At 48.6% G+C, this 13,179-nt stretch overlaps 1 protein-coding gene across 11 annotated transcripts in view; it reads left to right on the forward strand.

Moving 5' to 3' along the window:
• FHOD3 (formin homology 2 domain containing 3) overlaps positions 1 to 13,179 on the forward strand; it is a 505,390-nt gene that overhangs the window by 466,488 nt on the left and 25,723 nt on the right. For all 11 annotated transcript variants that reach the window (XM_034643279.1, XM_034643277.1, XM_034643280.1 and 8 more), the window contains 4 exons: positions 1,076 to 1,258; positions 2,620 to 2,739; positions 3,373 to 3,534; positions 7,843 to 8,033. In XM_034643279.1, coding sequence (XP_034499170.1) covers positions 1,076 to 1,258; positions 2,620 to 2,739; positions 3,373 to 3,534; positions 7,843 to 8,033 — 656 coding nt within the window. The remainder of the gene's footprint in view (positions 1 to 1,075; positions 1,259 to 2,619; positions 2,740 to 3,372; positions 3,535 to 7,842; positions 8,034 to 13,179) is intronic.

Raw genomic sequence — 13,179 nt, forward strand, 5'->3', positions numbered from 1 at the left:
GAGAGAGGGAACACAAGCAGGGGGAGTGGGAGAGGAAGAAGCAGGCTCATAGCGGAGGAGCCTGATGTGGGGCTCGATCCCATAACGCCGGGATCACGCCCTGAGCCGAAGGCAGATGCTCAACCGCTGTGCCACCCAGGCGCCCCTGTGGTTATTATTCTTAATAGGTCACTTTATAAAATACAACAATGTTTATATATCTTAATATATTGACATTTACATATTTAAAAATAGTTTTGTTCAGGGTTTTTGCATATAGGTTTATCAGGGATGTTGGTCTGCAGTTTTCTTGTAGTATCTTTGGTAATTTTGGTCTCGTAAAAAAAAAAAAAAAAGAAAGAGAAGAAAATTATTCCCTCACTTGTTTGGGTTCAGGCCACAGGTTCTGACCTGCCTCTTTTGGGCTTTGGTTCCAATGTCAGCTCAGTTTTCCAAGTCTTTGATACAACGTTTAAGGTCAGATTCACACATAAACAGCTCAGGGATGACCCCAGAAGTTCTTAAACAACATTTTTGCACTTGCTTTGCCAGGGTTTCCTTTTCCCTGACCTCCCTAGTACTTTCTAGTTCCCTGGGGCTTTCCTTTTTGGTCCTCTAGCTAAAAGCTGGGGCTCAATCGCCTCACTTTGCCATGCCCTTTCTGTGACTGTGCCCATGTGTGGGGCGAGGCCAGAAGAAACCAAAAATAATAAAGTGCCCGAACACAGAAGTGGCACCTACTAGGTGCTTGAGAAATCATACTTACTGGTGGGGGGATATGTGGTGTGACTATTATGTGGAATATGTGTTCAGTTTCGGAAAATTTGGGGCAAGTTTTTAAAATTCCTTCTGAAACAGGAGATTAAAGGAGAGAGAGAGAGACCAGTTTAGAACAATAAATGTGAATTTAGACTCTACCTGGGATTTTCTTCTCTACGGTATTTGGTTTATAATGGTGTACCACTTGTGAATGATGTGAACACTGACAGAATCTCTTCATTACCTGGTTGGAAAATTACAGTATGATTTTGGAAACATCAAAGGGCTGGGCTAGGGTCCGTCACTAAGAATGTACTACATTGTTCCATCTTTCCAGAAAATTCTAACCATGATTCCCACCGAAGAAGAGAAGCAGAAGATCCAGGAGGCGCAGCTGGCCAACCCTGATGTGCCACTGGGCAGTGCTGAGCAGTTCCTCCTCACTCTCTCCTCCATCAGCGAGCTCTCGGCTCGGCTCCACCTCTGGGCATTCAAAATGGATTATGAAACAACAGAAAAGGTATGCACTTAGGAAGGGAGGCCGCCAGCCCTCACCCCCACCGTTGAGAAAGTCAGTTTTTTATGGGTGAAGGTTATGAAGTATCATTCTTGAGTGAGGGTCTGAAGGGCAAGTTGATTCTGATGAGTTTGTGTCTATACTAAGTGACTGGCAGGCTGCCATTGAGGCCTTTTTCTCCAGTGGCTGCCTGGCCTCAGCCTCAGACACTTGCTCGAGGGTACCAGATGGCTGGTTAAAAAATTTTTTTAACTTTCTGACTTGTGTAAACTCGTAAAAATTTGGAAAACACAGAAATGCACAATATAGAAAGTAACTTATCGTCTTTCCACCTGACGAGTCACTATAGTACCATTGACTGCAGCAGTTAGCCTGGCATGGAGTCACTTTGAGAAAGTACCTCCGTAGGAAGCTGAGGACGAAACACTCTAAGAGGTTGAGAGGAGAATAGAAGGAAAGGGACCTTAACAGTGAAGGCATGGGGAGATTCATCTGAGTAAGAAGTGGAAGGAGCAGGTGTCTTCTACCTGAGGAAATGGGAGTATTTTTACAGGCTGAGCAGAAGGAACCAGTAGGGAGGAAAGAGATGGAGGGTGAGCTGGAATAGCTTAACTGAGAAGCCCATATAGTCTCCATCCTCTGGCAAAGGAGGCAGCAGGGTCTTATGCTGAGTACCAGGTAGGCGGCAGTGGGTGTAGGGGCATCAGGAGGGAACCATGGTGTTTGAATTCATTCAGAAATCAAGCGAGGATGAAGAGACGTAGGACTGCTGAGGTGACTTGGCATGACATAGTCTCAAAGCCAGTCTCAAAGCCAGTGTGAAAGTCTGAGAGAGTGGGAGTTACAAAGGCAGTGGCAGTCATGAGGGTGGCAGTCTTCTAGAAAGTAACCAGAGCAAAGAAGTGGCCACAGAGTGCCCAGAGGGGAGGTTAGGAGACCTGAGGGGTCCAGGGACAGTGAGGGGCAGTTTCTGGTGTCATCTGCCTAGAAGGAGAAAGCAAAGAGGAAGACTATGGTCCAAATGCTGAAGGTACATGCAAAGGAAGTAGAGAAGAGGGGAGGGTGGTCTAAGGGTCCTGCCTGAGCTCGGTGGATGGGCAGGGACAAGGGAAGACAGAGCATTTGTCATCCAGCACAGGTAGCCACGCACACCCATTTGGTCTCCACTGAGGAGAATTTGAGGACTAGACTTCCCCACTGCCCTTGGGCACTTTTCCATACTTAGGTGTGTGTGCCCATCACATGGGACTGCCTAATATCAAGAGAACGCCTCTGTCGTTACCTCATGCAAAAGTTGAAAAGAACAAAGGAAAGCCAAAATGTGCATTCTTTATCATCACCTTCCAACTTTTTTTAATTGAAAGGAAGTGGCAGAACCACTTTTGGATCTGAAGGAAGGAATAGACCAGCTGGAGAACAATAAAACCTTGGGCTTTATCCTGTCTACTCTCTTAGCCATTGGGAACTTTCTAAATGGAACTAATGTAAGTGTTTTGTATCCCGTATTCTTCTACCTACCTTGTCACAAAATCCCTGCTCTCCGTTTGCTGAGGGAGGTTGTACCTCTGGTCCTCCAAAGCACAAATGAAGTCACTTTTGTATTTTCTTGCTGGAAAATCTGGAAGGAATTTCATCCTGAACTTATCAGGGCCTATTTATTTGAGTCTGTATCTTGCTATTAAATAAGAAAATTTAGAAAAATAAGCACCCTGTTCCTTATGAAGCTTGGCTACTCTCAAAACTGACATTGGAAAGAATTTCTTCCACTTCCCTCCCCCATTTTTTTCCCTGAACTTATCACTCAAATATTTGTACTTATACACATTATAAACCAACTTTTTAGAAAAATTGGCCTATCTTTGGTCAAGAAGTAGAAAAGTAGAGGGCAAAGAGAGAAAGAAGTTGTAGATACCCAGATGGTGGAGACCCAGCCCCACAGCTCCCTGATCTCGGGGTAGAAGCCTGGGACAGCTCGTGGCTGACGGCTGTGGTGGGAAAGAGCCAGAGGCTTATTTCATGCTCAGTACTCCAACAGGGCATTGCTTCCAGCCCTTTGTGCCTCTCTGAGAGCCTGTGTAAAACTTACTCTTGCCTTTTATTTAACGTTCACCAAACAGGCCAAAGCGTTTGAGTTAAGCTACCTCGAGAAGGTTCCAGAAGTCAAAGACACCGTGCACAAGCAGTCGCTTCTCCACCACGTGTGCACCATGGTGGTAGAAAACTTCCCAGACAGCTCTGATCTGTACTCGGAGATCGGGGCCGTCACCAGGTCAGCCAAGGTACGTCCGTGGGCACGGAAGAGTGGGCCGTGACTTTCCCTCAGATGTTGGATCTCTGTTAGTCATCTTGGAGGAGCGCAGCCTCTGTTAAGTAAAAATGTCCAAGTGCTGCTTGCAACCCTTGCTCTAGAGTTTGCGGGTCTGACTCGTCTGACGCCGATTCTAATGGACTTGTAAGATCTTTTTCCCCATCTCTGGTTCTCTGTCAGATTCTTTCCTACTGAGGCATGTGAGGCAGGTCTGCCCTCCTGGTCCTAGCTCCGCGTCCTCTGTGGAGCAGTGTTACTCAGAGGTCTGGATTCTCCTGAGCACGAACACCTCTCCACTAGGTTTCAGTGGCCAAAATGTCACAACGATGCAGTCTGGCTCCCCCTCAGACTTCCACAGGACCCTGCAGTGAGGCGGGGAGCCAGGAAACAGAGCGCACCTGGCCTTCTGCTCCCCCAAAGATTGGCTGGCTATTCCTATGATCTTACACAGAGGGAACAGTTGTATAGGGCTGCAAACAGTAGGTAGCATTGGCCCCTCGGCTGCTCACTCTTAAATCGAGTGCACAGTTAAAATGTTCATGCACTTGTAGTTTATTAGAAAAGAGACAGTTGCAATAGCTGGACACCAGCTGCCCCCACTTGCAGGAGCACTTCTGAGGCTGAAGAACCCCCGAGGAATCCCCAACACGGCACAGCTGGACGATGTGAGGGTCTCGGGAGCCACAGGAACCGCATGGGGAACGGCTTCATAGGGCAAAAGGAGTCAGGCCAGTGTGGGGAAAACTTCTGGAAACCCAACCTGAGCAGGCTGAGAAGCTGAAAGCAGATGACCTTTAGCTCTGGGACACTCTGGACCCTAGTATAAGACGAGGAGAGAGAGAGGTGGGCAGTGGGGAAGGGGCCTTGCTGAGGTCTTCTTCACAGAACTCTCTCTCACCACCTTCTCCCACAGAACTGGCTTGTGGGACCCCAGGGGCTGGGACCCTCCTTCACCTAACTCAGGAGTGACAGGCTGGCAGCTGCCAAGTACAGCAAGCAGGGGGCCCCGGGCCGGCCTGACAGGGGGCCTGCCTTGAGGCCGAAGGAGGCATGGCCGGCAGTCCGGCAGCTCCAACCGCTAACTGCAGGCTTCTGAGAACACAGACTCCTGTACTTCCCAGGCACGCTTTCTGTGTTTACTCCGTGCCAGACAGTGTTCTGAAGTCTTTACAGATACTGCTCCGTCTCCTAACCAAGACCTAGAGCCCCTCTGCGTGTGGCAGCAGGGGGTCCTCCAACGGCTGCTCCGACACCTGCCCTGAGCACCTTCTCAGACGGCAGTTCCTTGGGAACACCTGTCTCTGAGACAGAGTCTGCTGCATATCTGGAGTCCTCTTTGTCCTGCTTCTAGACCCCACAGGACAAATCCGTTCCGTAGTTATACGTGGTCCTTTGTTCTTTCCCACGGTCTTCTCCTAGGTGGAGCCTGCTTGGAACTAAAGTAGCCCTGGCCTCGGAGTCCTGACACCAGGCTGACCCCCAGCGACTGCCCCAGCCGCCGCCCCGCCCCACCAGTATCAGGCCTTCCCCAGAGGATGTTCAGTTTGTAGTTAAGTCATAACAAAATAACTTATCCTTGTGCGAAGATTGGCTACACAAGCCTAAAGTGCAGGTCGATTTTACCTATTAACTCTGGCAGTTGCTAAAGACGACTGTTGACCCAGCTCCCTGTGACCTGCAAGAGGACATCTACCCCTTCTCAGCTTTTACTCCCAACGCCTTTTGGGGTCCTGAGGGGTCCTTCTGTGTAGACAGGCACAAAATAAGCCTCAGGAAACCTCACGCCTCCTTGCATTCGCTCCGTCCCCTGGTGTGTTGTCACACGTGGGGTCTCAGCACGGCAGCCCCCGGGGGCAGGCTCTCCGGCATCTGCAGGGTGACTGTGTCCCCTGAGCTGTCCCACAGCGTCCCAGTCTGACTTGATAAGATTTGACTTTGCTTCAGAGCACAGCTCATGGGGCTACCTACACACAACAGTGGCCCATGTGGACCAGTCCTCAGGAGAGGTGTTCCTTCTCAATGAAGGCGGCCAGGCCAGCTGTGTCTCTGGGGTGGAATTTTTTAGGGGCAAATCTAGGCTTACCACATGCTGGTTGAGAACTTAGACTGGAGCCTGAGAGATTTGGGTTCAGATCCCAGTTCCACTCCTTCGAGCCGTGTGGTCTCTCACAAGCTACTGCACCTCTCTGTGCCTCTGCTCGTCCCCTCCCGAGTGGAGCTGGTGACAGAACCTGAGGTCAGGGGAGAATTGTGCAGACTCAGGACACCTGTGCCTGGCCTGCGGCCGGGCAGCCAGCCGGAGGAGGCAGGCTTCCAAGCCCCCTCAGGAGAAGCTGCATTAAGCTCAACCCTCAAACTGCACTTCATCGCAAGCCTCCACACCTGGCTTCTGTTGGCAGTGGGCTCCTGCCTCCCGCCCCACCCTTAAGGGCTCACGGCGGACTCTCTTCCCTGGAAAACCATCTCTTCCACCGCGTCCGTCGGCTGCTGTATCCGCGCCACACCGGGCGAGTGTCACCTGGTTAGACTGAGTGGGGCTGCTCGGTGCCTGTCGGAGCGGAACTGAGCTTGTTTTATCGTCCATCCGGGAGCTGCCAGATGCAAATGAGGACAGATCCAGAGAGTTAGGATTAGACGTGTAACAATTGGCTTAAAATCTCCTGGACATTACTTGTCAGTCCCAGGTCATCCGGATCCTCTAGACTTCTTTGAACTATTTAGTGCCTTTCTAAATCTACATTTTTTTTCCTTCTCAGATGAGCACCTGATTTTTTTTTCTCAGTTCCAGTCTATCATAGGAAAGTGAAGCTTTTTCTACTCTGGGCCCCAGAATTCCTTTGGTTTCAGGCCAATCATTTTTCTCCAAGTCACACGAACCCCCTGTTTACCTGAATCCCGGGGCTCTGCCTAAACTTGCCTTCTGTTGTTGGCTCTTCAGCACCCAAGAAACCCAGAACTTGCGATGTCTTGCCTGGCCCCCAGGGCATCCCTTGTGCTCAGCTTGGCTTCATCCTGCCTGGTGATAGAGTCTCTGACCTTCCTTGACTTGATCCCCCCTCCATTGTCTCGTGGAGGGTGGGACCACTCCAACAAGCGCACTCACGTCAGGCTCACATCCCTTGACCTCTGTCATCTAAGCAATGGCGCCTCACCTCCAGGCATCTGCTTTCTCCTTCTGACCTTGATTTGGCCAGCGCTCGCTTTCTCCCACCGTCTTCCACTCTGCATCTACTTCTGTGCCCTCAGTCTCCTGCCTACAGCTCACCTGCGTATCTGTTTCTGCCTCCCCTCCTCGCCTTCTCAGTTTCTTTCCCCTGTCCCACAGCTCTCTGCGTTAAATGCCCTCAGGTGCATTCTTTTCATGATGAACTCTTTGATTCACATAATTTCTAGTCTAGAAATTCAGTCAAAGCATCACTTTAGAAAGCCTCAGCTCAGGCTACCTCAGTTAATCCAGATTGTTCCCACTTCCCTGAAGAGCACATCTGTTCTTTGCACATGTGGCTTGCATCTGCCAGCAAGACCTCTCTCTCTCTCTCTGTCTCTCTCTGTCTCTCTCTCTCACACACACACGCACGCATGCGCACGCATGCCTGATGGGTTCTGTACATTCTCAATGTTTGGTCTGTACACCTGTCTATACAATGAGTCTCCTTGAGAACAGCAGCCTAGTCTCGTTCAGCATCTATCTTTGCGTTCTCAGTGCCTGGTATAGGAACTGACATACACCCATTTCTCCATGGGTGTGGGTCAAATGAATGAATGAATGGGTGGATAAATAAAATTTGTCACACAGTGTAAGAGATAACTGTGAAGAGACGCTGTCTGCCCCTGAGCTGGCCCCACCCTATTAGAACTGTCTCTGTATGACCGGTCTTTTCCTATAGCCCTAAGTGAAAAATCATCTCTGAAGAGCAAGAGTGCTCTGAAAAATTTTAGGAGACATCTGCTCAGTTCATCTTGTACTAGAGTTCCTTGATATCATGTTTTAATTTACAGTTCCTGAAGACTTTCCTAAGATTTCTTTCCAAATATGGAGGAAAAAAGAGTGATATTTGCATTGGGTTCATTTGGAGAACAGTTTTATCACTAAATAATTTGATGTTAAGATAATGACAAATCCACATGTGGATAATTTTAGGTCATAAATATGTTTGTATTTCAAGATGTAAATTTGGTTTTGATGTTTGTTTCTTCCCGGAGGCAGTTGAATTTCCTGTTTCAGGTTGGTGTCCGGTGGTTTCAGCGCCTTTACAATTGTTCTTCCTCTGATTTTCAGGTTGACTTTGATCAACTTCAGGATAATTTATGTCAGATGGAGAGAAGATGCAAAGCTTCATGGGATCACCTCAAGGCAATTGCAAAACATGAAATGAAACCAGTTTTAAAACAGCGAATGTCAGAGTTCCTAAAAGACTGTGCAGAGCGAATTATAATTTTAAAGATCGTCCATCGAAGAATAATTAACAGGTAAGTGGATGAAGGAACTAATGGCAACACCCATACAATGGCATGTTAAAAATATTATAGAAACCAAGATCGGAAGGTTAAGTTTACAAAAGTTGTACTCTAAATTCTGGGAACATAGAAAATACACCTTTGCACATGTTTGTTTCATGGGTATTTTTCTTACACACTCGCTCACACACCCCAATAATGTCATTGAATTCTGAGGTTGGAAGGAATCTCGGAGATAACGTGATCCAAAAATCCCGTTTGATCTGGAATTGCCTCTCTGAGATCTCTGACAAGTTCTATCTCGGCATCTGCTTGAACAGTACTGCATACAGACAGCATGCGTCCTTGCGAGGCAGCTTGACTTGTTAGACAAGCTCCTTTTACATCATCTGCAGTGTCCCCTCCAAGACCTGCCCCTTGCTGATTCTCCAAGGCTGCTCTGCTGCAGGCCACCTGGATGGGACCTGGGCCCCCATCAGTGCCAGCCCCCGGACCAGCCACCCTTAGAGTCACAGGATCCAAGAGGACCCTGGGAGATGTGCAGGGCTGTATGAGGCCTTGCTTGCCTGCAGGGAGGCTGGCTGGGGTCTAGAACTGCTCCACAGCGGCCCAGGTTGGCTCACCTGTAAGCAGTGGCAGCACCAAGACCAGAGCCTGGGTCTTCTGACTTCCTGAACCAGGCCGCTTCTGACCATGCACCACCGCCCTCTTCTTTGTGATATCACAGAGTATGGTTGTAGGCTCCCGGTCCTGACCTTCGAGGTCTGAATGCTCTGTTCTGGGCCTTACTGAATAAATGTGCAAGTCTCTAGACCTGCAGGCTGTGGTCTACCTGGAACAGATACTCTGGTGATGGGCCTTCCGAAACAGGCCTTGTTGCGGTTCTGTGAAGGGAGCCCTCCCCACGGGCCTTTCCTGGAGACCTGCCTCTCAGGTAGACACCCAGGCTGGTGTCCAAGCCCTGGATTATTTTTTAAAACAGATTGGCGGTATTTTCATTTATCCCTGTATGTTTCTTTTTTTTTTCACTTTTTTTCTTCTGTTCCCTTCCCTCCCTCCTTTAGCCTTCTTTTTTCTTTCTTTCCTTCACCCTCCTTGAACCCACTAGCACTTTTTTTTTTTTTAAGATTTTATTTATTTGACAGAGAGAGATAGACAGCGAGAGAGCGAACACAAGCAGGGGAAGTGGGAGAGGGAGAAGCAAGCTTCCCGCGGAGCAGGGAGCCCAATCAGGGACTTGATCCCAGCATCCTGGGATCATGACCTGAACTGAAGGCAGACGCTTAACGACCGAGCCACCCAGGAGCCCCCTCCACCAGCACTTTAATAACTGAATTGTCTTGTCTGCATGCGAGCTCTTGCCCACCTTGTGCCATTTGCTGCTTTGGTAACCATATACCTCCTGGGTCTTGATCCAGACTGTTGTAGGGCAGAGAAGGTGGTGGTAGTCTTTAAATGTTAGCCAGGACAAGAATAGGGAACAGAATCTTCCCTCCAGGTTGATGACTGTCCATTACTCAGTACTTCGGGAATTCAGTAATAAACCCCGCTCACTGCACTCCACCTTGACCTCACAGGGCCTTCTGGGGAGGAGGGACTTATCAGAGATTTGGTCAGATTTCTTAGTGAAATCAAAGTACACTATGCTTTTAACATGTTTAAAAAGCGGAGGCAGGGAATGTGAGCTGCTTTGGCCCTCCATGCTTTGTATGATTCGAGCAATTTCCAACTTAAAACTGCTCAAATAAACAAATAGTTTCCACTTGGAATGTCATGAAACTGGAACAGTTTTCTGAAAGTCTTGTAAAGCTGTTGGCCTGATCACATTAGCCGTTTTACCCCGGACAGGTAAGAGCTCATTTTGGTGACACAGCTGTTCCTTAAGCTACAGGCTCTACTGCGTGCGTGGGTGCATGCATGGGTGTGTGTGCGTGTGCGTGTGTGTGTGTGTAAAATGCATATAATGTTTGCTCTGCTTGTCCTGTTCTCCCTGGTCAGCTGGTCACCCACATGACGGTTGCTCTTGCATGACCTAGAGCCCTGTCTACTCACTGGTGCCCGTCCCACTGGGGAGGACCAGCACAAGCTAGGAATCTGGGTGTTAAAGGGGCCATGGCTAACGTATGGGTCCAGGTAATGGCCAAGCCAAAGCACCTAAACCATAGAACCCTGGCTTCAAATGAAGTTGGTAGCAGGAATGCCATATACAGAAGTGATGAAAGTAGGAATATCTTGGTGAAATGGCCATGGGGGCCTCAGAGCCGCAGAGGCTATGCTTCCTCTTTCTCTCCCCAACTACCAGCATTTCCCAGGAGCATAGCGCATGACTGCTGTGATTAGACATGTTCCCTTTACACACTGGGCAACTGAGACCCTGGGAGGAGGAAAACCCTAGTTGATGTGGGTACAGGTCGAATCCTTTGGGGCATGCCGATCAGCCTAAATAGAAGACTTCAGATCAGAAAGTTGGCAGTAGCTCGGCCTTCATCTTTTTTCCTCACCTGCAAGTATACGAGTTATATTTTTATCTGTGTAATTAGGAATTCATTTAATAGGGCACTTTTTGAAAGAAGCCGTTGTTCACAGACACTGCTCGGCGGTTCTCAGGGTATGAAGGTTATCTGGCTCCTAGGGATGAACTCAAACCTCCACAGGTAGCAGAGCTGCGGGCCTGTTCTCGAGACACTCAGATATGCAGAGAAAAGAACTTTCCTTCACCGTGTTCAGTCCAACTCCTTAATGATCCACTGCCTGGTGGGGTAGCAGTCTGCTGACCTAGCCAATAATGTAAACTGCTAAACTTTTAGTCTCCTGAATGCTTGGTCTTCAAGAGTTCGACTCATTCCTGCTACCCCTCTCAAAGTTGGCCTTGGGAAAGAACAGTGATTTCTAGAGCTCAGTGGTGAAGAAGGGGATAGGTTCTCAGATGGAGCCATCTGGAACCTCTCGAGCCTCCCATGTGGACAGGCCTGGCCCGCCTCTACGGGCACCTCCTTCTGTGATTGGCAGCTGAAGGGACAAGTGGTCAGGTCTCCCCTCTGCTCCACTCATCCCCTCAGACCCTGCAGGCTCTCTGCTCACACCCTCTGTGTTCCCTAGGGTCCACTGCACACCATGCAGGATCCCCTGAGGGGCAATGAGTCTGGCCAGACCCTCCTGCTTCCTCTCCTTACCAGGCTGCTCTTTGCACTCTGCCTGGGGTGCTCTGTTGTGGCCTGGAACCCTCTGTCCTGCACAGGGACCTCCTGGTGGGACAGAAATCCCTCTTGGCCTCAGCACCCCTTAGCCTCTCAACAGACCTCTCTCCACTCCAGGGCCTCCTTGGAGAGAGATAAGAACACACATCTGACCACCCACCTTCCTGTCTGGCTCCCCCTTAGTTATTTCACTGGGTCTCCTCTTGGTAAAGGGGTAGATAAAATAACTTAGACAACCCTCTTTAAGTAACACTCAGCTTTCAAACTGTTGCATGGCTAAGAAGATTTCGTTCTGCTTGCTTGACCGTGCCCCCCCCCAGCAGCCTCGTCCCACTTGACGAATGAGCAGGTGCACTCACTCGCTCCCATAGACTCATTAGGCTGAGTTACGCACGTGGTGGTGGGCACTGGGCCCGGAAGCCAGTGGAGGAAGGCCTCCGGAGAACTCAGCAAGTGGCTGGCGTTCCAGGGGGAGAGATGGGGAGACAGGTGACACCCACACTGGCTTCTTGGTAGCCCAAATTCCACCCCTCCCCTTCTTGGGCCAGACCCCCTACTTATTGGCATACTCGAGGAGAAGGGTGGATGATGGAACAGAGCAGAGAGACTGATCCTATATCTACTATATAATGCAGGTAGTATTAAGTGCCAGGAAGAAAGATAAGATTATAATCAACACAGGGAGTGACAAGGTGCTGTTTTACAAAATAGATCAGGGAAGGCTTCTCTGAGGAAGGGATATTTGGGCAGAATCCTGTAGGATGAGAGAGAGGGAATGGCTGGGACTAGACACCTTTCAGAGCCTGTGGTCCTGCCATTGGAATGGCCTCCGTGCCCTTCCTCACGGGCCCTACAGGCTCTCAGCCGTCTCCATGTCCCTATAGGGTCCCCCACATACCACCCCTGGGGCCTGAGGCTTCTTCCAAGAATCTTGAGGAGTCCATTGTGGCTGGGTTCAGTGGAGTTGAGAGAGGAAGTGGGGCCGGTTGCGCAGTACCTTGTACAGATGGACCACATTTTGTTTACCTGTTCATTTGTTGGACATTTGGGTCATTTTTGCTTTTTGGCTGTCACGATTACTGCTGCTATGAACATTTCTATAGAGGTTTTGTGTGGACACACGTCTTCGTATCTTTTGGGTATGTACGTAGGAGCAAAATTGCTGCCTCATATGGTAACCCTGTGTAAACTTTGTAGGAACTGCCAGACTTTTCCATAGCAGCTGAACCGTTTTGTGTTTCTACCTGCTGCTGTATAAGGGCTCCAGTTTCTCCCCATTCTCACTGACACTTGTTACTGTCTGTGGTTTTGGTTTGCATTCCTAATGACTAGGGATGTGAAGCAACTTTTCATTTGGTCATTGGCTATTTGTGTGTCTTTTTTGGAGAAATGTCTATTCACATCCTTTGTCCATATTTTCTTTGTCTTTTCGGTGTTGGGTTGTAAGATTTCCTCATATATTCTGGATACAAATCTCTTATCAGACATATGATTTGCAAGTTCTCTCCCATTCCATGGGTTGTTTTTTCACTCTTGATGGTGGTCTTTTGAAACACCAAAGTGTTTAATTTTGATGAAGTCGAGTTTATCTATGTTTTTCTTCAGTTGCCAGTGGTTTTGGTGTCACATATAAGAAGGAAATCATTGGCTAATCCAAAGTCATGAAAACTAACAGGCCATGTTCCTCTAAGAGCTTTATAGTTGTAGCTAGATTTTCTGTCTTTAAACAGCATTTTTTCAGCCTCTTTAATTACAAGTTGTATGTTTTACTTTGTTATTCTTCACATAAAGAATATGCCCATTTCCCTCACTTGAAAACAAAACAAAACCCCTGTTCAATCTACACATATTAGAACGATCGAACACAAAAATAGTTGTCCACAAATAGTGGTATCATTTATATAAGACTGTTTGGTCTACATACAAATGTCCCTCTGTCTCCTAGTATCTTCTTTCTCATT

Source organism: Ailuropoda melanoleuca, chromosome 14 (genome assembly GCF_002007445.2).
Source record: "Ailuropoda melanoleuca isolate Jingjing chromosome 14, ASM200744v2, whole genome shotgun sequence".
NCBI classification, from domain to species: Eukaryota; Metazoa; Chordata; class Mammalia; order Carnivora; family Ursidae; genus Ailuropoda; species Ailuropoda melanoleuca.